This window comes from Ammospiza caudacuta, chromosome 5, assembly GCF_027887145.1.
Source record: "Ammospiza caudacuta isolate bAmmCau1 chromosome 5, bAmmCau1.pri, whole genome shotgun sequence".
In the NCBI taxonomy this organism is placed as follows: Eukaryota; Metazoa; Chordata; class Aves; order Passeriformes; family Passerellidae; genus Ammospiza; species Ammospiza caudacuta.
In genome coordinates, this window is record NC_080597.1 from 53317259 (window position 1) to 53342682 (window position 25424).

The window sequence follows — 25424 nt, forward strand, 5'->3', positions numbered from 1 at the left end:
TACACAATATTAACTATAATTGAAAGCAAAGAGTCACTGTCTGCCATTTTTCTACAGGTACCATTTGTGTTGGCTTCAGATCTACAGTGTGGGCTTGAGATCTACAGTTGCTTCCAAATTGTATTTTCTAAATCCAGTGTTGCCATGTCTGCATTTCAAATATCCATTAGGTTGAAAATCAACTTTACCATGCTAATTTTGACCATACGCTCCAGTATGATTTTTTTAACCACAACTCTAAACTCTGAATTGGTACCTCATAGAAGACCTGGTCCTGCAATATATTCAGGGATGTAGGTATATGTAATAGTTAAAATTAGAGTGGACAGTACATCAGAGAATATACTTTGAGGAAAGGAACTGTATTGTTGTCATGATAGACCAGATAACCTAATGGTTTTAACATGTATAATCATGTGTACCAGTATCCTTATTCCCTTAAAAAATATAATATTATTTAAATAAGCCCATAGAATGAACACTAGGAAATGTAAGGTAAAGTATGTGGATTTCAGGTAATTGTACAATTACTTTTATTTTAATAACTTTACACATATGAAATAACTGTAAAATATGCAAAAGTTTACTGAAGAGCAGTTCAGGCTTTGCTCAGTTCCTATGACCCTATGACCAACCTTTCAGCATGGATCCTTTGCAGTAAAAGAAAAACGTTTTTGGCTTTTTTAATCATGCATATAAAATTTTTACTGACATCTTTGGGGTTTTTTTGTGGTCAACACTGAAGGATTTAGAAACTGAATTTGGGTCCATATGGCCAAGAGAAAATAAAACTAAAAGTAAACAAAAAAACCCACCAAAAATCCCAAAAGGATTTAAAAGTGGGTGAAAAATATGTGGATACAAACACTGACTTGAGACAGTAAAGCATTAAAGGAAATTAGGAGTTATTTAAGAAAATTGTTTTTCATAGATAGGAAAATGTGTTTTTACAGATTTGCCCATCAGCTATGGATCCTGAAACAACCTGGAATTTTCCAGGCAGGTTATCAAGACACCAACCATTGGTCTGCTGGGAATCACTCTAGTAATTTCTCTTTTTGTAGAGACTGTGAGCTTCATCACAAGTTACTTTGAACGGAGACAATTTTCCCAATTACACGCACAGTGTGAAGTTTTTCCGTGGCAGTGCTGCCTATATTTTACGTTAAAACTGGAATTTTAAATTAGCTTTATTTTTAAATAATGATTTTGTTAAATTAACTAATAACTTTACTAGATAATCTGAGAATCTAGTTTGAGATAAAGTCTCACAGTTCTATTACATACTGTGAAATGAAGCAATCAGAATTCTTATTGAACAAATATAAATAACATGCTGATTTTTAAACCATAGCTCTATTACTTAGGAAAACTGAATATTCTTGAATACCATTATAAAGCACAACACCAAATCAGTTTTAAAAATCTGCTTATACATTTGATCTCTCAATGAAAATACTTTTTTAAAGAATGTTTGGAATTCAGATGAGTATTACTCAGAACAAGCTATGTTTAAGATGCAGGATTTGAATGCTAAGAGCATTCTCACGTTAGGTACCTTTGTTTCATTTGAGGGGTACACTGACAAGTGTTACAGAAGTCACTGCAGTTTTACCTGTGCATTTTCTTTGTTCCAGTGATGGGAACAAAGACATTACAAGAGAGAACTCATATTAGCTCTCATCATATTTAATAACTTCCTACATTCATGTAAATGAATTAGGTTTATTCAAATGAAATGAAAACAGAAGGACATAAAAAATTGAGAGTCAATGTGACTCCTGCACGTCCAGGTTCCAGTGGACTTTGGCAAAGCTGTTATATGACTTAGGCTACTGTTTTTGTGAAATGCTAGGAAATAGTAACCTCTGAAAACAATATACTTAATAAATAATCTAACAAATGAGAAATACACATCTCTCATTCTTTACATAGTTCACAAAGGTGTGTATATAAGTTCAATAATTTGCATGACACTGGTGGCAGTCTTCAATTTAGTAGATTATCAATGCCATTAATGAAAAAAACAGGCATGTAAACCACAGCTTGATACAAACATGAGATACTTAATTGATTAATTCTAATTTTCAGACAGAAATTCAAATTTATCCTTGAAAGATAGGTAAATTTCTAAAGTCTAGTTAAATTTCTAAAGTCTAGAATTCACCTGAGGGCCCTGAGGGAGCTGGCAGAAGAGCTCACTGAGCCATCTCAAGTCATTCACCAGAAGTCCTGACTAACTGAGGAGGTCACAGTTATTGGAGTAAACGTGATGCCCATCTACAAGTTGGGCCAGAAGGAAGATGGACAAACTACAGGCTTGTCATCTTGGCACAGGTGACAAGAAATGCTATGGAAAGTTAGTGCCAATTGCACTATCAACTGTCTCTTTCTTCTGTGAATTTAATAGAAATCTGAATTGTTTTGCAATGGCCACGATGACAGATAAGTGGCTTTGTGGATATGGCCACTGGTGGTCTCCCTTTGACACACTCATTCATACTTAGCACAAAAAATCTGCTATGAATTAGTGTGCAAGGAATAATTCTCAGTGTCAGGATTCAGGATCAGGAGAAGAAATAGAAAGTGATTAATGTGACTGGTTTTGGACATCTGAGTGTGTCCAAATGAACTGAATGATCTCTGTCTCTTATTCTTGACTCTGAAGAAAGTTTAGGGACAATGTTGCAGGCCTCCAATGTGTACCTTCTCAGGAAATCTCACTGGGCTCCTAATGTGAAAATCTCCAAATAAACTCTTCATTTAAAAATCACATAAGAAAGACTTCCTTTAAAATTAATAATTTTTCTGATTACCAGAGATTTTATAATATACAGTCAAAAAATGTGTCAAAGTATTTTGTTGAAACTGTCTCCCTGAATTTGTTCTGCATTGATATATTAAGTACAGAAAATTCCAAGCAATTTCTTTGCTAATGTTACTGAACACTGAGCAATCTTATAGTAGAAATTGGCTGATACAATAAGAGGAAATGTGCTTTTTGTCTGACAAAACAGAAAGTTCTTTTATAAGTGAAGACATCTGTAAGCACCTAATTTTCAAATTATAAAATCAAAATACATAGCACAATATGTTATAGAAATTGTGAGTCAAAATGTATCCAGCTGTTTGGATGTGTACCAAAATTCCATACATCGTAATGCAATTTATTGCTTATAGTGTCATTTAAGCAGGGAAAGTTTTTGCAGTACTCAGGCTTCAAATAGCTTCCAGGCCTACATTAAAAGGTAAGTAGGAGTGTGTGTGTGTGTATATATATATATGTATATACACACACAAAATTTCACAAAAATTCAACACAATGTTACTAAAGGTACAAATCACTTAAAATGGTACAATTATACCATATGTGTACAATGATGATCTTACAATTCTACAGCACTGTGAAACTTGATGAATCCCAAAATGCTTTAAAAACCCAGTTGATTCCACCATATCATAACCATGTTGTTGTTTTCAATTTAGATGTGGAAACATAGACTTTTGGGTATGAAAATTCCTAGGTACCAGCAAATTACTTATCTTGCAGGTGTCATATTGGTTCATACCTGTGTTGTTCTGAGAAGCCCTTGTAAGTCACATAATTTCCCAAACTTGCATTCATGATATTTATATTTATGTATATGTTTCAAGGAACTTAAATGCAAGTGGCTCATAAGGAATGAGAACAGAAATATTAAAAATAGCAGAATATAATAGGCCATCTTTCCCACTTCTGAAATACAGCCAGCTTTGGATAAAAGATCAACAATCTTTAGCACAGCAAATGGTTAACTAGGAATAAGCAGTGACAATGTAGTACAGGAAGAGAATAATACAATTTCTAATTAAAACTGCAAGGAGCATTGAAGAAAGCAGGCTGTAATTAACGAAGTTAGCATTTGGCAAGGACACTGGGGTTAACATACTTCCTTTTGTATAAAGTGTCATGGGATCTTCAATGCCTGTGCACAAAGACCGGAACATGAGAATTTCCATTCATGGGGCTCAGTCCTGAAAGATACTCAACTTTCAAGCTTAGAGCAATTATAAAAGCAAACTTCAGCTGGACTACCTGAGTGAATACACCTCACAGGGGCCTGTGACCTTGTGCTTGCTGACAGTGTCCAAGAGATGTCCTATGGAGGTCTCATCGAGAGAAGATTGCTGTGCTCAATACTTGGGTCTGAACTGCTGTGCAGGCAGGATCGTGTAGCAAATACTAAAGGTTATTAACAGCATGGATGACTAGCAATGGACAGCTTTGATCACAATTTGCAGTCTCTAATACCAAGCTTGGGGGGCTTTTATAAAGGAAAACATTAAGTGAAAGACATTGCATTATGAAATGGAATTATGTGGTATTCCAAATCTTATATCATGATAGCTGTTGGTAAATATAATGTAATTTTAAGGAAGACTTAGCATTTCCATATTTTCCAAGAGAAGGATTTTGAATGCAGCAATAAAATATATCAATACAGGTTGTCTATGCCAATTGACTTCTAGTCCCTGAACAGGTCTATGTCACAACAGTTTTCACTTGCATGATCACATATTATTCAAGTATTTTTCAATTTTGGCTAATCTTTGCACAATATGTTTGTCTTACTGTAAAATTCAAGTCTGTAAGTATCATGGTTGTATCACAGTCAGTGTTGCACAGCTAGAAAATAACAGTCCAACCCTTTTCCAAAGCTAGAATTTTCTTAATTTGAGAATTCTGCTGAAAATGGTAATGCCCAGTCTGGACTAAAAAGAATTTCTGGGACATTGAGTTCATTTAACATATCATTACATAATCTAGTTCATGAACCAATAATGCTCTGTCTAAAATCAATTAGGTTTCACATCCCCAATGTTTTTATTTGGAGTATGTTTAAAAAGTTGACTGATTGCAAATTATTGTCAAAAAGCTTATCATTTATTTCCACTTGTGGACAAATTTTATTTTGTTTTGTGTTCCTTTGAGACATACTGTTTAATATCCTCCCTGGGTGACTACTGGGGGTGAACATAGCTCCCTTGAGACTTTGCTTTCCTAATGGGACAGGCCGTGGTTCTTCAGACAGCCTTCCCATGCAATGTCATGTTCTAACAAGAGCCTCTCTGTACCTTTTCTGCTTTGAATTATTTTTTTCTGAAGGGTGGACACCTTTTTTTGCCTATTGCATTCAAAGCGTTTCATGCCCAGTGAATCCCACACTGAATATTTCCTCATGTCTCTTAGAAATCAGTCTCATGATGGATACTAAGATCATATTTATCTCCTTTATGCAGTCCCATCATTTTGATGGCTTATAGTTATCCCCTGAACAACTAATGTAACCAGATCTTTTTCTGTCATCTCCAGTTAATGAGTTCTCAGCTTACTGCAGACATTCCTGTTATTAGTATTTAAATGAATGACCTTCCACTCAGTACTATTACATTCTTTCCATTTAGACTATTCTGTCATCACAGTCATATAATTCTTCCTCTATGATATCCTCATCCTTCTTTATATTGGCAATATTTTTACTTTTGCTACTTCGGTAAATTTCATCAGCATAAATGTATCTTTTTCTTCCAAGATCACTAATGAAAATATTCAGTAAACTGAGATCAAGGATTGGTTATTGGTGCACTTAATTAAAATATTTTTTATTTTAAATAGAAAAACTTTATTTTCTCTTTAGCTTGCTCCTTAACCTGAAAGGAATTCTGTTCAGTTACTTTCTAAATAACCTGTACTGCATTTTACTAAAGTGTGCTCACACACAAGGTTGTCAACAGCAAACCTTGGATATGCAGGACTAGCTAAAAAAGATTAATTCCAATAGGAAACAGCTCTCCATAAACCCAAAGGATGTCACTACTCAAGGATGATGGAGGATGTGTTTATCTTTAAAAAACAGACACATGACATGTTCTAGTTGTCTAAAATGGCCAAACTCTAGGATATCAAGAGCTCTTCATCAAAGGCATCTGGACTGTCCTGACAGGTCAAAAGAGTTCATGAGCCAGCCTGCTTTCCCTTGAGGAACCTGCAAACACACAACAGGATAGCCAGTCCTGTTATCCTGCTGCCATCTCTCCAAGGGGCTCGCTACCTCACAGTCACACTCACAAGCCCAAGTGTGATTGGAAAGGTCAGGATGTCCCCAGAGAAGACAGAGGTCAGGACCAGACTGCCTCTACCACACACCTCCATTCTGCCTGGATCAGAAGTGCTCATGAAAAGATGCAAGTGGGAAGCAAGTTGCAGGAATAGTCCTGCTAGCAGGAACTTCCTTTGCTGTCCTGTTTTCCGGGGTTAATAACTGCAGACAAACAACCCAAGAGTGCCTGTTTCCTGCAGTAGCAGTGTTGGCACATTTCCACAGCAGCTGCTGTGCTGTGCAGAGCATTCTGAGGATCATTCACCCTGTTACACATGGTCAGATGGCCTGTACTGCACCTGCAGACTTGGCAAGCCTAACAGGGAGCCACAACACATCTGGCTTTACTTGTCACAAGAAGAGAGAGACTATGTAGCTGCCTAACCTGAAAGGCTGAGTGTTGTATCTGCAAGAGAAAATTTGTTTTGGCTTTTGGTAAAAATTGGTACTCGCTCAGACTGCATCTAAAACAAAAGATTAGTGCAATATTTTATCATTTCCCACTCCTAAATATATCCCACTTAAATCATGTTTTCACGAGCTTAATTGATAGCAACACTTCAAGGAACAGTTTTGTAAAATGAGGCTACTTAATCTTAGCCACAAAAAATTTTTTCACCCATCTACTTCTTGCTTGATAATTTCAATTAAAGAAAAAAAAACAAAACACAAAAGTAGGAATTTTGTATAATGTTCACATTATTATCCCATACATGCATCCCAAATACAAAAATTTCAAGATTGAATTGTGTCTACAGTTCATTTCACATATGCCATAAAAGTTTGTTTTTGTGGTACTGGGGTACCAAACATAAAAACACAGTTGATTGTTTGTCATGCCTTCACAATGACATAAACAAAACCCTTTTTCAATCTCTCAAGTTCACGAATTGACCTCAAAATGTGCACTGCATTTGACCAAATAGTGAGTTGATCAATAAATGTATATTAACACATATTAACAAATCCGTCTTCTAAATAACAATACCTGGTGTAATGGGTATTTGCAGGTTTTGACAAGGGGAAAACACTGGGGCAGTTCTTGTATCTTCAATGTGCGTTTTAATAAATTGTGACTTTTCATCTTTTCAATTCTATTGCAGACAGGATGCATAATCTTGTCAATACAAGTACTGTGCTGGAAAGACTAGGGTTCAGCTTCCTTTCTCAATTGCTGTGCTGCTTAAAGAAAGTTGAACATAAGCTGTGTTATCCTTTTTATTTGTAAGGATGTGTTTGCACTGTCAATTGCCAAAGTTTTAGTGTACTGTTCTCAGAATGTAGAAGATCCCATTTATAGCTAAATATTCTTGGTCCTTTTGCAGTTGCAATAAAAAATACTTACATTTGAGTACAAATGGTCTTCAGCAATAACAATTCAAAAATGCTCCAGTTTCTCTTTTTATTATGCAAAGAGACTAGCAGAAAATACTATCCTTCTCAGATTTGTTTTCATCTGAAAAAATTGTATCCCCTTCTATATTTATCTTTAACATGTTTCATAATTACACAATTCTCAACCAGGGACTTAATGTTCAGATATATTATATCAGATATTATATATTATGCATGAAAACTGGTTCATTTTTTATCATCCAATAATGATCATCAAGGTGGTTCATTATTCATCAGAGAAAAATGAACTCTCTTCATATTCCAGTCATAGTACATTTCTGCCCTGGTCATATACTTAGAAGTCCATTGTCTAGATAAATGTCTGATCAAATATGACCAAGCGAAGGAATTTTCTGGAGAATCAACCCTTTGCATGATGTACATGCCCTTTCAATTACTACCTTTTAATTGTATGTTTTTAGCTCTTTCTTACTTTTCTGATCACAAAATTAACAGACACTGTCCAGAAGTTAAGTGATGCTGTGATAATGTCATCATCCAACTTGCAGCTGGAAATCAATTCATAAGAGTACTGCCTACTAAACCCCAGGTTCTGAAAACAAAATATGCCAATTAAATGATAGATCTGTTAGCTATTTTACTATTATTTCACAAGTAACACCAGCTAATGCACTAATTCCTGGTTCCACCTTACTTCAATTTTGTTGGATACAGCATGTAAATGCATATATCAAATCATTTAAATTCTCCCTATAAAAGCAATGAAAAGCACAAAAAAGTGGAAAAATAAGGCTGAGAGAGAAGTGAAAAAGACATTTATTTCTATCATATGCTCTATATATTTTATGCTTTATACTATGTCCTCTGAGGTGTCATCTAACATCTAAGTCTCTGAACATACTGCAGTAAAGTTTGTGTTCTAGTGTTTCCAAATGGGTGTACCATGCAGAATTTCATTTTGGTTGAAAATACTTTCTGTAGTGTTTGATTTCAGATAAATTCACAAATACATATTTCTAGTGTAAATATAAATATGTATAAATATAAATTTAAATATAGTGCAAATACTCAGCTACTTACTAAACTACTTTGCGCATATATTAAAGGGCATTGAAGGCCTAGGCTGATGGAAAAGAAAGTGCTAAGATGATCATTAAAGTTGTACTTTTGAAAGTGTATTTATCAAAATGGACAAGAAATCCTGTTTTCCACAAGGTAGTTTTGTCTTGCAGTAAAAAGCTGGACTGTACCTGGAGAGCAAAGCAGCCACTGTTGCTGCCTCTGAGCTCACAAGTTTTTATTCAACCTATGTAAGTGCCATTGACAGAAATTCATAAAGTTTCTCTCCAGAAGGCATCATAACCTGCATGCTGCAGAGAGCAGTGAGCTAAATATAATCTTATTTATGGCCTGCCACATCCTAAGGACCTCAAGCCTTGCATTGCTGTATACAGAGAGCAACACAAGATGCAGCAGAGGCTTTGGGATAAAACAAATCTCCTTGGTGGCCCCAAACAGCAGGAATTTGCTGGCAGATCCTGCTGCACAAGTGCTTGGAATTAATAAGGAATGAATACTGGGAGAGTTAGAAACCTGTTTTAATTATCCTTTTCTCTTACTGCTATTAAAAAAATGTTAAGGTCTGTGATAAGACCATGTTTGTAAAGGTACTTGCATACAAACAACTGCATATTTTTGAATAATACTTTCATTTCTGTCTGTTTACCTTTTAGAAAGAGGAAGCCAGAGAAGAGGAAAGAAAATTACCTTTTAGAAAGAGGAAATCAGAGAAGAAAAAAGAAAATTTCTCTTAGTTTCAGAGTTAAGGAAGCTTTACTGCAGTTGCATGAAAATTGAGTCCTTTAGCTGCCTTTAGCCAGAGCCCTACCCCCAAAATAGAGAAGGATTAGTAGGCATTGGTCTGTTAGTGTACCAGAGACAGAGCTGAGCTTTTTGGTCATTTTGCACAGCTTTTGAATGCTGCAGCTATGTAAAAGTAGATCACAGTTCTTCTCCTGACCCAAAGTAATGTATGCTCTTTTCTGTGAAGACCTTTTCTACAGCATGAGGTAAATTGTGCAGGCAAGAGGGCTGTACACTGCCCATTAGCACCTCAAACTACTAAATTGTGTGAAATACCAAAAGCAAGCCTTCATCTGACATTCGCATGACATTCAAAACAGCAGTGGCAGTGATAACAAAAGACACTTCCAGCTGCAGGAAACAGGCCTGAGGAGTTCTGAATTTGTGCTTTTCATAGTTAGTTTTTTTGCAACTGAAGCAACTGAAAGACACAATTTCCTACCTAACACTTCTATAGCATTGAAGGAAGACAAAGAAAATATTTGCTCACCAGTTTTATTTTTGAGGCGTCTAGTATTTCCTCAATAGCCACTGACTTTTCCTTCTCCTTCATTTTTCTTTTTCCTTAAACATGTAAATGATACCAGAGAGTGCTAGACAGAAGTTTATATACTTAGGTGAACTTTGATTCTTCCTTGGACTTTAAGACTAATCTAGTGTAGAATGTGATTGACAAAGCATTTTCATTGATGCTATGCAGCCTTTTCAAGTTAGCCAACCTAAGCAAATGAGGTTGTTAATGTTTACTCTGGTCCTTTCTCTAAAATGGTTTTGAACTTTAGCAGATTTTATCAACTTCTAAGCGTTGCCAAATTACATCAGTATTCACAAAATAAAAAGTACTTGTGATTATGCAGTAGGGGCTGCCTAGATCAGCAATGCTATATGCACCTCTAGTGGAAAGCTGGCTTTACTTCATGACTGAATAATTGCAGCACTTGTTGAATAAAACACTTTGGAGTATCCCTACTTGAATTTCTTCCTTCTGTATGATTCCTGAGAATGGGACAGACAGCAGCTTTTGCAATCCATCCAGATGGTCACCATCAATATTTAACAAATAATTAATACAAATACAAATTATTAATGTCATGATGAGAAACTGACGTCAATGACCTTGTAATAGCAGTGAGATTTTGCAGACAGAGTGAACCATGCTTTTACTAATAAATAGTGTCTCCCTAAAATCAAATGCAGAGTTAACAGATTTAATCAGAACTTTATACCAGCTGCAGTTAATAGAATCATAAAAATTAAAGAAGGAAAACATCTCTCTGTCCTATTTGGATCTAACTTCTACTTTGTACCTGTACAACACAAGGTTTTTCCAAATGCCAAAGGAGCAAAACAAATACAAGTAAGCCATGCAGGCACTGAGGATTTTCTCCACAAGCTCTTTTCCTGCAAGAGTGGCAGAAGTGAAGCAATCCCACTGACTTGACTCCCAAGCAGACTGGAAATAAACAGTCGCTCCCAGTCTTGGTAAAATAGTGAACATGAAATGAAAGTGAAGCAGTGAAGCCTCAGAGGATCCCTGAAGAGATGACCCATTGCAAGGCACCACCTTTACAGAGTACTGCCATCTTTCCCTGCCCAGCTGTTTCCCCAGCTCACAGCTGGCACAACCCCTGACTTCCAGCATGCCCAGGTGCTTTGGCTTCCCTTCTACCTTAAAAACTATACAGCACCAACCCTCCCTGCCATGGGCAGGGACACCTCCCACCAAACCAGGTTGCTCAAGGCCTTAATCAAGCCTGGCCTTGAACACTGCTGGGGTTGGGGCATTCACAATTTCCCTGGGCAACCCATTCCAATGTCTCACCACTCCCACAGTAAATAATTTCTTCCTATATCAACATGGAAACTTTTTTCTTGGCTTTATTTTGTACTGGATGTGGGAAAAATTTGAATGAAAAGGTTTTACATTAAATAGCTTTCAATTTTCTTCCAATGTGAAATGAACTGCTCCATTTAGTTTAGTCATTCAGTATTGACCACTCCAGCAACATGGAGCTGAACTGATTCAACATATCAGCAGCTGGGCCTCTGCTGGTGGCATTTTGAAATCCAATTTCATGGTAGTGCAGTGCCTGAAGCATTGATCTGCAACTACTTCTTAGCTCTCATTGCCAGCCATCTAATTGCTACAGAGCCTCTTGCCCCAGTCTTCTTCAAAAATAGTGCTGAAAGCTCATGTTTTGTGCACCAGAAAAAAAGGCAACTTAGAATCCTTGAAAACATTCACAGGATTAAATTATTTTTCTTGCTGGTCCCACCCAGGTCTGTGCAAGAGAGGCCTGTGCTATTGCAGAACATAAACTTCCTCTCACTCCATTCTCATTCCAAGCCAGTCAATCTCCAAATGCTTTTGCCATAAGTTTTAGTGGACTGCATGTCAAGTAGAGAGCATTATCCCAGTTGTGCAGGGACTATTTGGACTGCAGCAGTTATTTCTGTATGAAATTACTGGTAAATTGCCAGCTGTTTTCATACAGATCTCCACTGTGGTTGCTACATTACTGGTTTACTGGAGAGTCCTAGGGCTGCATATGTATATTATCAAAGCAAAACAACATTTAGTGCAAAGAAGTAAGTCATAAGATCACATGTTGTTAAATTACACCTTGAAAAACACAGAAATCCTAATTTCTGTGTTTTTCCTAACTCTGCTCTTTCCTCTCTTCACTGTGACTAATGTTCTCAACATCTGCTTTAATATGTTTCTTTTCTCTTTGCTGATATTAAAAACAATATAGAGTAGAACTTTTTGATACCTGCCCTAAACTATTAATGATGGTGTAATATATGCTTTGTATTAACAGACCTAAACATCTAAACTCCCTGTGTTCTGAACATTTGGAAGGACCAAAATACTTTAAATTCACTGTGTTAAATAGACTGTAAGGATTTTGAATAAGAATGAATTTCTGATAAAAATGAAAAGTATTTATTTTTCAAATGTCTGTCACCATATCTAACCTACATGTCAGTAGATGATAGACATTTGAAAAATAAATGTTTAGAAGTAAACATGTCAGTAGTTTACTTCTAAAACTCACTCATATATTGTTTCATTTTTTAAAATTATTCTTACATGGTCAGATGTTGCTCCTAATATATACTTAGAGAAAAATATTGTCTTATAAAAAAAAAATACTCTGCTGTCTGTTAATTAAAATTTCATAAAATTAAATTATTACAACAAGGAAAAATTACTTTAAATTTATACCATCTTCAATGGTGTCTTTTTTAAGTTAAGTCTTACCTTCTCCATAATGAACAAACAGTTGTCATTATATGATAGTTCATAAGAATAGTTATGATTTTATTTCAGTTATGCTTTATCAACAAAGATATAATTTGGTTTACAAATTATTTCAGGGGAATCAAGACCTCTTGCATGTAGAGAAAACTAGTCCTATTTTAACTGAATTTATAAAAGATTGTTATAAAAAGTAGGTTTCTGCCATTAAGGTATTCTGAAGAGCAATAGAAAGACAGCCAGAATATTCCCTAGTTTAAGCAATTCTTAAGTGACCACCCAAAACCAGACAGTTTCATGAAATAGTAAATTTGGGTCCAAACACAAGCCAGAAAATCTGCTCCTCAGAAGCTATAATTATTTTAATGAGAGAAGCAGGAATGTTCTTATTTTCACTTCTCTGATTCTACTAATGCATAACTGTAATTCATTAATTGAGGGTCAGACAATGAGCCTTTGAGCAATTATTCACATGAGTGGTCTCACAGAATTCAATGTCTTCATTTAATGTGCCATTAAAAAGGTACATGGGTGCACTTAACTAAAGTAAACATTAGTTCACTGCAACGCACAACAGGTTGCGCTGTAAAAGTGGAAAGATTACTCAGCCACTAAGTCATTGAGAACACTGAGACAGAAAAATGGCATTGTGAATTTATCTTTTCAAGAAAAGATTTTGCTGAAAAAATACTGAGCCTTTTGCCACATTCTGAAAACCAAGTCAGTCCATTTCAGAATTTCAGAGATTACTCTTCACAGTTTGCAAAATCAAGTCTCAAGTAAGGAAAGTCTAAAAAAAATTCTAGAAATACTTAGGAATAATGCTGGAGAATTTTAAAGAGAAAGCCAAAATCAGCCAGATACAGAGGCAACTCAGTCTCACCTGTAATCTCACTTGCTCTATGTTTGTGCCAGCCACCACAGCAGGCACCTTGTGCAGATGTCAGAGCTACTGTGGGTCCTTGCTGAAGTACAGCACAAACCCAGCACATCTCGGGGAAATTAGATGTTCTCTCACTCTTGATCATGCCTCCTAGTCCAATACTCTTGTAACACATACATGTTTGGCTCAGATAAAGAAATTTCATTATGTTTAATGTGATAATGAACAACTGGATATAGAAAAAATATTTTCTATTTGTGTCTCTATCTTTCTCTATTGCACAGCTTATGACCAAAATTTTTCTGGCAGATTTAGGATGTTGCCTGAAAGATGGCTTAAAAGCAAGTGGCATGAGCTAAATGCCTGAAATCATCTCCATATGACTAATTATTTTGTATATTTTAAAAGTATAAAATGCTAAAAGATAAGACAGCAGAAGCAGAGACACCACTGCATTTCCTCACTGCAATGCAGTTTTCCTGCCTTGCTGAAGGCAGGCTTTATTTTGCCACAGTATTGAACAGAGCAATTTGGAAATGTGTGCTATTCCCTGGCTTACCTAGCAGCCTGCTGATTTCCTCAGCACAAATATAATTCAAAATACTATTACTTGTCCCAGAGGCACTTCAAGAGTCCCAAATCTGTGCAAGTACAATACCATCAAGGTCTAAAAGACATTGCAGATTTCCTTCCTCATCAAGAGTAAGGTATTCAATAAATTTTAGAGACAAATGTCCTTCAAGGCTGCAGATAAAGGCTTATGAACCTGGAATTAGGACAGATTAACATCATCCAATTTTAAAAGGTTTTGAAGGGAGTATGACTTCAATCCAAAACCCCGAATTCATGCCTCCCATCACCATCCCACGCTATCATACCAGAAATTATCCTCCCCTGCCTCACATCAATTTGAGCCAAAATATTAATTCACTTCCCAGGGACAATTTCCTTGCTATGTTCTGTACAGACATATGTGTAAATCAGTCCAGCTGCAATAGTTCTGTAGCTGGCATGCAAATAGAAGTTGTTCATGGAAATGTTCATTGGCATTAATGCTGGACTGTAGAGTGGGCCACACAGAAGAGTAGAGGTCTTGTCTCCTGAGCTATTTTTGGAGCCAGGGAAGTTCTGTAAGTCGGAAAAAGCTGTTCCCCCAGAGGGCGATAAAGAGCCAGGACCTGACTGCATCCTGAGGTGCCCTTGGTGGATTGTCAAAGCCTGCGACAACCCTGCCTTCATCAGGGGGAAGCTCCCCTTTAGCGGTGCACAGTTCAAAGCCCTGAGGACAAACAGTTCTGGACATCAGCTGGGGTAGAAATGACAACTTACATCCTTCTGTAAAGTGCATTACAGGTACTGATATGAATTACTTTCATAAATAATAACACTCTTTGTGGGTTTGTGTCCAGAAGAGCTCCATCCTTCCTCTTCCAATATGTAACATATATGGAAACATAAATAGTCTTTGTTAGTCCTCTCACATTTATCCACAAAGAGACATCATAAAATTGAAGTTTGTTAAATTAATTATTGTGAAGACATAACATTCCTCTTAATTGTCCTTGAAATTATTCAACTAAATGCAACTTGTCTGTTTGAAAATCCAGAACCAGAGCCTTGCTTCTGATAAGACACCACTTATACCATAGAAACTATTACATGGGGATTTTTAAACTTTTTTTTAGATGAGGTAGAAGGATGTTTAAGCAAGGCTTTAAATGGCTTTCTAGGGTCCAGAGACTTTTTATCCTTATTATTTTTAGCACTGCAGAGACATCAGTAATTCCAATGCGTTATGCACCAGGCATTTTGCTGGGCTAGAACCCCAAATGGTATTCAGACCACTTAAAACAACTATGTGTCACCACACTGGTGCCCTTTTCTTTAATCATTATTGACAAAAAGGCAATCAGCTGAAGAGAAAGAAGAACAGTCCACTGATACTATTCCTTAGTATCTGAACTGTGAAGTGTTTGAATCACTCAAAGAAGCTTTCTAGTATAAAAATAGGATGAAATTCAGAGAAATACTTACAGTTCTTTGCATTAGTAAAGGGGTTTCAGAACAACCTATCCCTTCATCATTAAAATTTGATTCCATATTGATTATGTCTTCAATAACTTCTTCCATCTGATAAAATAATATTTTAAGACAAATCAGTACAAATAATAATGGAAAAAAATTCTTTTTAAAATACAGAGGATTAATCTTGAATGGCTATTACAGCAATAAAACAATTTCAGAAGTCTTTATCTTGCAATTCAAACAATTCAAACACTTCTATACAATATTCACATTTTTTACTTCTTGCGACAACAGTTGTGGTTTAGCAAGATACATCTTTCTCTTAAACACCAGCCCATGCCCATATTTAACCCCTCATTGCAGCACCATGATCAGATGACGGGAGTGCATTGTTAAGCTGTAACTGTGACCTATCACCTTCATCAAATGTCATCTTGATCACAGTGCATTGCTGCACTGGTGCAGGAAGACTGAAAGGAACCTGTGGTTCTGCAGCTGTCTGAGTCACTCCAGGTTTGGTGTTACGTGCTGCTCTCTTGGGCAGGTAGAGGTTTCTTTCTTTAGCAGTACACTGGATACTTTTCCAGACAACCTTCTTGTGGGGGCCTGAATATATGTATTGTTATAACAACAATAAGAATACAACAACTGAAGTACAGTAGGAGTCCTAGTGAACATCTATATTATATTTGGTGGGTCCTAGCTATTCTAAATGAGTCACAGCTGCAAAGTCCTTAGTTGGGCAGCAGCTGTGGCTCGTAAAGATAGCTGGGATAAAAGGGGTGGGTCAAGAGCCCAGGAGGAGCCCCTGAGAAGACAGGAAGGACTGTGCTGCAGAGAATGGAGAAGAGCCCCAGCAGAGAGGCAAGAATAACACTGCAGTGAAGATTACAACACCTTCTGGTCTCTGTTTTGATCTAATCTAAGCCAAAAACTACTGAAGCAGCTCAATAATTACTTGGGATGAAATAATGAGTACTTTGAAGGCCTATAGATACATTCAGGCCAAAGTCCAACATGAGTTTTCAATGATGATTATGGTCTGGTTCTATTCACAATATCATTTTGGGGGAGATCCCATGACAAGCAAGTCACTTTTAACTGTTATCTGCAGCTCTTGGGAGCTGAAGAAGTTGTAGATGGTCCTGTGAAATGAAAGCATCACACAGGCATGGGACCTTTCAACACAGAATTTTGGGTCACATTAGAGCACAGCTCATGCGTGCATTCCTCTGCCTCTCTAAAACTAGAGAACACAGAACTACTGTGCCAGCACTTGTGTCCAGACTTATCCAGGAAAGCACTGTTAGGGCCAAAATGATACCAAGAAATGCTGGCAATTAAGTAATATGAAGAAGTAGTTTACTGCACCAACCTGGGTGTTGGCTCTATATTATTTACTAATATATCTATAGCCTACTCTTAACCACAGGGCACACCCACATTAAGAAATCCCACTGTGACAGCAATCCATCCCCCTGAGTCTGAGATGAGATTGTCCAAACCACTGCAAAGCTGCCAGGATCTTGCCAGTGCCAGGCATCACCCTCCCAGTCTTCACCAGGATGGAGAGGGGTACAGGGCAGGCTCCTGATCAGACCCAAAATGCCTGAGAACAGTTTCAGGACACTGCACTTTGCCAGCATGGAGGTGGTCACATAGGTGTCCACAAAGGCCATTTAAAATAGCATTTTGAAGTAGTTCCACTAATCCATAAACTTGACTCAAAATGTCAGTTGTCAATGCAGAAGGAATGGAGAGGCCCCAGATGAACTCTCGGGAAGCTTTATGGGCTCCCTCATGCTTAGCTACATTACATCCAAATGCTTGAATGAGTCATGGTGTATTTGTAAGATTCTTCTGTTCTATTGAAGTCCAAGACATGATACAGCATCTCCATTTCTCATTTCTGTAGGAATTCCCCTCTTACCTAATAAACAGTCTCTTTTGAAATCTATTGAAGTATTAAAAGCCATAATGACCTACATCTCACATTGGATAAGAATCTGATATTGTATTATAGGTGAACCTCTATTAAAATCAATGGTGGCACTAAAGTTAGCATATCTTTGCCAATTTACTCAAGATAACCCACATAAAAATATAGCAGCTAACTGAAAAATGAATGAGTGATTTTTTCAGTTATGTATTGAAGGTAATCTGTATTTAACATTTTTTTATGCATCTAGGATAATACCTTCAGACAGAAACAACTCCCATCGGAAAAAAGGATGTTTTTCTTTGCAAAGTGCATATTCAGAAAATGTACAGCAACGTATGACGTATATGTAAGAAGATGCAACAGCACATTTTATATGGCAGCAGTCTAAAAGCTTGATCCTGCGGTGAGCTATTCACAGGCACACAAGGGAACAACCCACATAATTCAAAAGGAGACAGAAAGCAAGTGCCATAACCCCTTGAAAGTTAAGAAAGTCATTTCTTGCCCACTTGTAGTGCAAGGAGGGTGCTGTAACAATTGTGCAGAAGCAGACAGAGCCCAGTTCCCCTTTCTGCGCCCTCCTACCGCATTCTCGTGTTGGCCGCCGAGCGCCAGCAGCTTGGTGACCGGGCTGTCCCCGGCGCTCACGGGGGCCATAGGGGCGCCCCGCAGGATGGAGGCCACCCCCAGCGGCTGCACCGCGTGCGACTGCGGCAGCGACAGCGCCTGGCCCGGCAGCTTGGCGTCGAGGGCCACGTACTGCTTCACCTGGTGCCGCTGGCTCGGCTGGAGGTGGTGTCTGGACTGATTTTCCAGGTGGGTTTGTACCTGGGAAGGAATAGAAATAATTGCTGAAGTTTCAAGTTGTTAGTATCAGTACTTATACATACGCTCACTTAAAAACATTTCAAATCAATGGTTTCAGCTTTAATAACAGTTGGATAGAATTATTAATTTTTTCACTTTTACACACACATATTTTATTTCTTTACCATTTTCCCCTTACAGGCGTGAACAAACACTCTGAATAATTATAAAGAGAAACAGAATTAGAAAAGATTACCATGTTCCTGAGAAAAGACCAGAAATATGCTACACATTTTTCTCAATTAAAAGTGATCTCTCTTGAGATCACTACAATCAAATCCACATGCATATATGAACTCTAAAATTAATGTTGACCCTTTTGTACATGAAAGAGTAAATATATACACAGAGAAATATCATCCAACCAATTTTAAATAATAACAGCAGTAGACATTCATTCACACCTCAATCCACAATTGTCCCACCTGGTAATAACTACAGTCACTAAAATGAGGCATTGCTGTACTTTGGCAATAGAGTCCAAGCTGTAGTTCTGAATTACTGCTCACTATCCACAAGCTGGGCAGACTTCTTGGAGTGCCTCTTGAGGACAGATCACTTTTTTAGTGGATTGAGCTTCATAAATTGAGTGGTCATGCCAAAATGGCTGATGGAGTAAGAATTTGGGTCATCCTTTGATTGTAGAGATTGACAGTTGCCACTTCAAACAGCTCCCATTTCAGATCAATGTCACATGCCTGCAATTTAACTACCAGAGGAGCACTTCATACACAAACCTTGCTGTCATTTCAGCCCTTTGGCTCTCTTCTCTTCCTATGGCATGACTGGTAACAAATGTCTTATCATAAATTTTTCTCAAGTGGCCTCTGTAAGCATGATTAATATTTGTTAAATAATAGCAAAAATTGCTTTGAAAACTTTGAAGACTTTTTTCTGTAAAATATTTAATCATTTAAGCAAACTCCTTTTTGATTCCCCTAAAATACATAAGCAGAGATAGATAGCCACAAAAGTAATTTTCATTTGAATCGTGTTTTTGTACATATTGCAGTACCTACTTTATTTTAATCATTATAGTATAATTTTAATTATGTTTCTTTAAACTAATTTCTTTAAACTAAGTTCATATAAAAAAGACTAAGCCATGCAGTAATGAATATGAGATTGATTATTTTGATGTAAACCCTAAAGTTATTAAATAATATTCAATTAAAAATGGGTATAAAATCTTAAATACACTGTTTGGAATTTCCCCTGATTTATGTCAAGAAGATAGGCATAATATATGAGGTTGCAAAAATTTCATGTATGTTTGGGATTTACTTACATCATTATTTGTCTTAGATTTTTTGTGATATTTTTAGAAAGTGCATAATGCACTGTTAGTTTAAGTTCTGATTGATCATGTGTAAGGATACATGTAAAATCATGAATAATTCAGATATTTATGCATCTATTTAGTCATTCATACTTAAGCTCATATTGAAAATTAGATATTCAAGCATTTTCTTAAATGACTGAAATCTACCACACACCTGTTTAACCATAATATCATTTTGGGGCAAAATTAAATATATTAAGGGAAAACAAATATGTCACATCGGATGGCTGGAGCAAGGATTCTCTGCACCCTCAATGTCTGCTGCTCTTTCAGAAGCTTCCCTGGACAATTCATGGTTGTGCTGGGCTCTACACTCACAGACAGAATCCACACAGGGTAACACTGCCCAGAGCCTTGCAGCGCCTAAACTGATGAAAATCTCTTTCCAGCAGTGCAGAACTCTGCAATCAACAGCTTTGAAAACACAGATTCTTTATGTGGCATAAATGGGAACTGGATCAACACGCCGGCCACAATTGCATTTACTGCATTTCACCTCTACTAATTATCTTTAATGAAGATGATGAACTCCTTGTAACAAGCAGTGAATTTCTGCCTTAGAATTTCTACAAGCCTACCTGAAACATAAAATCCAGAATATTGTATACCTTCAAATTAAATGAGAAACATAAGAAAATTGCAGTGTCCAAAATCTACACTACCTTGTTTTAAATGTGTTTTTAATAAGGAATTTTTATAGGTCTGCTACAAGAAAACTGCTGAAAAGTCAATGGCTTGTTTTTTTCCTCTGGGCCCCAGATTGCTAATGGCAGACCAAAATCTCTCTGCATCCTGTTTTCTTAGTGAACCACCACAGGGCCATCCCACTGGGCAAAGGGGATATCTGTGTAAGACATTCAGCTAACTGCTGATTAGGTAAAAAACAGTTTATCAGAAGTACTTATTTAGTGTGATAATCTTTCAGTGATTATATCCTGTCCTGAACTTACATAGGCAGAAAAAGAAGTAAAGCTTTGCTGACAGGATCTATGTTGCTGTGGTTTTGCAAACCCCTCCACCTCTTTACTGTGCCAGTCACAGTCATTACAAAGCAGAATCTTGGAGGTTAAAAATAGATCTATGCCCTGATTTTCATCTTCATATATTCTAAATAAGTCTTAATACTCACTGCTAAAGTGAAGCACTTTTTAAACTCAAACCACAATGTGGAGACAAAGCAGAATGGGAAATCTATTTTTAAAATTATATTGTTAATGTACAATAAAAGTGGACTCGGGGGGGGGGAATTCATACTGTGAGAAAGGAATATTGAGATTTCAAGTCAAGCTCTTCAAACATAGAACTTATTTTTAGAACTGTGCATATAATATGTGTAAACTAGGAGTAAAAACTCAAATCCTCATAATTTTATAAAACCAGAGAGTCCAGTGTCTCATTCCAAGCATGACTGATTTATCCTCCATTGCGATGTTGAATGACTTCTCTTATAACTTTCATCAGCGGTATGAAGGTAAGTTTCGACTTAGATTTTCTGAATATCGCAGATGACTTTAACTCTTTTAAGTAAGTATTGCAAAAATTGCAAATGTTAAACTTTGACCTGATTTTGAGTTTCCTTTTATTGATGCACAAGGAGCATTTAAGCACTGGCACCCAGTTGCCCTGAGAGGCTGTGGAATCTCCATCCTTGGAGATTTTCAACACTTTTCTGGACAAGGCCCTGAGAACCTGAAGAAGCGAAAGAAATCTAAAAGCAGACAGGGAAATTTGAATTCATAGTCTACATATAGAAAATATGAATAACCATTATCAAGTCTGGCAAAAAGAGAATGGTGTCAGGTTAGAAGTTCAGAGAAATAAATGCAAAAAAGCAAAAGACTGAAAGATCAGTTCCACATAAAGTAATGTCACAAGTAAAATTACCAAGATCAACATAGACTTAGCTGTTTAGAGACCATAATCATGGGCATGTTTTAGATCCAAAAAAACCCAATCGTTCTCAGAAAAAAAAAAAAAAAAAAAAGGAAAAAAGCTTTTCCAGAGTAGCTGGAGTAGAAGAATTTTTAATTTTTTCCCAATAATCCTAATATGATATCCTCCAGCAGTGCTGGGAGACCAATTTTTCAATTCAATTCCTCTTTTGAGGAATTCCCATAATCTGTGACAATATTTTACCAGAGCTAATTTGGAATTTTAAGATTCGGAGGTTGATGCTGATGCATCTTTTACTTCCACAACAATCTGAATATAGGGTTGCCTTCCTTTTTTTGTCTCTGTGGGTCAATTAATATTTAGTCCTTTGTTTAAAGCATAAAAGCATGAAGGAAGATCCTGAAATGCTTTCAGGATAGTGCATCCAATAATCTGGCACATTTGTGGAACCTGGATTCACATCTCTGACAAAAATTAAGCAGTGTGATTTGATAAAGCAGATCTTCGAGCTCTCAGCAGACCATTTTCTATTAAATGCCTTTCTGCCATCCTATTGTTCTGCAGGATGAATGGCCTTGCTTGTTGGTGTGCCTGATTTCTATTAATAGCTAGCAAACAATAGGCACTCAGTGACCACCTAATGATCCAGACCCTGGCTCAGACAAAGCTCAGACCCAGCCCAGGACTCAGTGCTGTTCTACTGGTACATCTGCTCTAGCCCATGGTGTAGTGGCTTACCTGGCCATTCCTGCCAAGTGCTACTGATACCACATCTGCAAAGTGTAGCAAGGTGATGAATTTGTGCAGATGAAGTGCTGGTTCTCCTCCCAAACATTGCCCTGCAGCAGCTCTAGCCATGTACTGTAAATGCTAATTATCTTAGATTATTTGAGGTATCAAGGACAGCATAAAATCTAGCAGTTAATAGATTATCCACTCCCTTCTAGGCACCGCTTTTGTTTAATATCTGGCTTTCCTAAACATGGTGAATTTAAAGTCTACTCAGAACCAGAAACTTCAAGCATGAAGGAAATCAAAAGCATCCAAAACAAATGCAAATATTATAACTCCACCAGTTCCACAAAGCCAAAACAAAAATGAAAATTTTGAGATGGATTTTGTAATCAAGAAAAAGATCCCAGTGCACAGGAAACTGACTGTACCTATTTCTATTTTATATCTCACTGACAAGCCAGTTCTGGGAACAAGAACATAACAGCCTTTCAGAATTACAGATGCATATTCAGACTTCTTCAATTGCTCTTTCTAATTTGAGCACACATCATCATGTTGTAACACTGCAGTACAGTTGTGTAACATCTTTTCCCATATTCACATTAAGTTTGCTTTCATTTCTAATACGTTGCACAATAGCATAGCTAAACTTTCAGTAGTTTATTTACATAAGCTGTTTCACTTCACAATTTGCTGATGGAATTTTTCTTGATTCCATTAAGCAGTAGTGCTACATCTTTCTTGGTGTTCCACTAAGAGCAAGCAGATGACATCTGTATTCCCAGGCTGCTTAGCCCAACGTCATTCCCGAGAGAAATAATAGGAACACTGAAAAGAGATTCAATTAATAAATTATTAAAATATAGGAATATAATTAATGCTAGTCAACATAGTTCTGTGCAAAATAAGCCTTGTCAAACAAATCTACTTCTGCTCTTTGATGAGATTTTAAGTTAGGCTGCCAAAGGTAACGATGTAGGTATAATACACTTCAACTTTTGTGTGCCTTTTGACTTAGTATCGCTCAATATTCTAATTAAAAATATACCACTGCACAGTATCAATAAAGCGTGTTTTAACTGGATTAAGGGTTGGCTGATGAGCACGCATAAGAGAGTGATCAGCAAAGGCTTGGCATCAGAAAGAGGGGCTGCTCAGTCTTGTATTGCTCAATTTTACCATCAGTGATTTAGGACTAATGAAAAATAAAACAAACTTAAAAGCATAAATATTTTTAGACTAGTGTTCCCAGTCGAAGTAATACGAATCTGCATATACTGAAGGAAGAAATACAGGATGCCACAATGAAGTAAACACCTCAAGCAATGAGTCTGTAAAGAACTTGGGGTCATAACAAGCCAGCAACTCAGCAGGAGTGACCCACTGGTGCTATAGGAAGAAAGGAAAAATGGCATAAAGAAGGTAGTGAATAGGAGCCTGGCTTTACTCTGCTTTTTTTTTATGGCTCAGGAGAGATAAATAATGGAACTCTAAAAATATTTCTACCCTAAATATTTTTGAAACACTGTTGAAAAGTACAAAGTATGTAGACAAGAACTATGAAAGTAATTGAAGACTGAGAAAGGGATATTTCAATGAAAGTTAAAGAAGCTCAGTTATGTTCTTGTTGTCAGTTTGTGAAAAAAAAATTATGAAATTCATGGACATGCTGAATATGAAAGCTAGCACAAAAAGCATGTTAAGAGCCACTAGCCACAAACTGAAGTGAGACATAGCAGAAATTGTGTGCATAAACAGTGAAGTACTCAAAAGGAAGTGCTCTAACTACTGTTTCCTTCAAACAAACCATCGATGACTTTCTGAGAGAGATAGAATATCCAAATCCAGGGTATACTTTTATCAAACATATTCTTGAACTGAAAGCTGAGTACTACAGTAATAACTGAATGCAATAATATAAAAGTCCATGATTTTAGAGGAATTAGAATGAGGGGTCTAATAAGTCTTGCTATATTTTATGGGGTTTTGGACCTGAGAGCTGGCTATTTTAATGGCAACTTTTGGTTTAAATTAACTCTGAATTTAAAAAATGCTTAAACATCTGCTACAAAATAATATGCTTAAAAATAATCATAGTATACTGGACAGAACTCAGCAGACTTCACTGAAGTTTGCCATTTGTACTGGATATTAATTTGTTTCAGTATTTTTAATAGCTTTTGAAGAAAAATTTTTCACCCTGATAGGATTGCATCATTCATCATCAATCCTGAACACAACACCTCTCTGCAAATGAGTGATGGGACTTCATGTTCTTTTCAGCCACTGTACTAGAAAATAAGCATTTAATTATCCTCTCTTAATTATTAAAATGTTCTGTAAGTACCCAGAAATTTTAATTCCATTTTAAGATAAGAAACACAGTCACAACACAGACTATTTTTGCTCCATATCTTAGGACTTTCAAATGTATTTTAAAGGTTAGGAAGAAAAAGCATTTTTAGTTATGAAATAATCCTTTTAAACATCTATTTCAAATGAATATCAGTTGTTTGTTTCTCCTGCTCTCTTTATTAAACTTTTTGAGGGAAAAATATTAGTAAAATTATTTAATAATAAAATGAAAATTCAATTTAACTTAGGAATTATACACTTCTGTTCTATCCCAAAGACTATCACCAAATACTGTAGCTGTTCACTTTAATGTTTAGTTTATAAAAGCATGTATGATTATGCCAATTAATTACTTAAGCTAAACACAGTAATTAATTTTTAAATGGGAATATTTTTCCTATAGGAACTTTGATCTGACTAGATGAGACCTTCCCATTAATATGCATGAAGAAAGAATACAAAAGACATGTAGTCTGGAAACTTAGAGCTGTGTTTTGTTGATGCCTTAGAGTAGCTTTCAATTTAAGAAAAAATTTTCATGTGACTCTAATGCACTATTTTTCATTTATTTAGCCTTTGACATCATATTCATCAGGAACTTGTGAATATTCTTTCAAGGGTGAAGGGACTGAAGAAGAAACATTTAAAAGTTCATTGACAAAGACCATCTCTTCAACAATGACTGCTTCTTGTGTCTTTTAGTATCTCAATGTCTAAAACTAGCTGATAAAGGTGGGGTAGGGTGGGAGTAATTGGAAATT

At 36.5% G+C, this 25424-nt stretch overlaps 1 protein-coding gene across 1 annotated transcript in view; it reads right to left on the reverse strand.

The window, feature by feature from the left end:
• The window catches only part of TFEC (transcription factor EC), an 84132-nt gene that overhangs the window by 15795 nt on the left and 42913 nt on the right, over positions 1 to 25424 (reverse strand). Inside the window, exons 2-3 of the mRNA XM_058805360.1 lie at positions 18057 to 18299; positions 15539 to 15634 (exon numbers count right to left, since the gene is read on the reverse strand). Coding sequence (XP_058661343.1) covers positions 15539 to 15634; positions 18057 to 18299 — 339 coding nt within the window. The remainder of the gene's footprint in view (positions 1 to 15538; positions 15635 to 18056; positions 18300 to 25424) is intronic.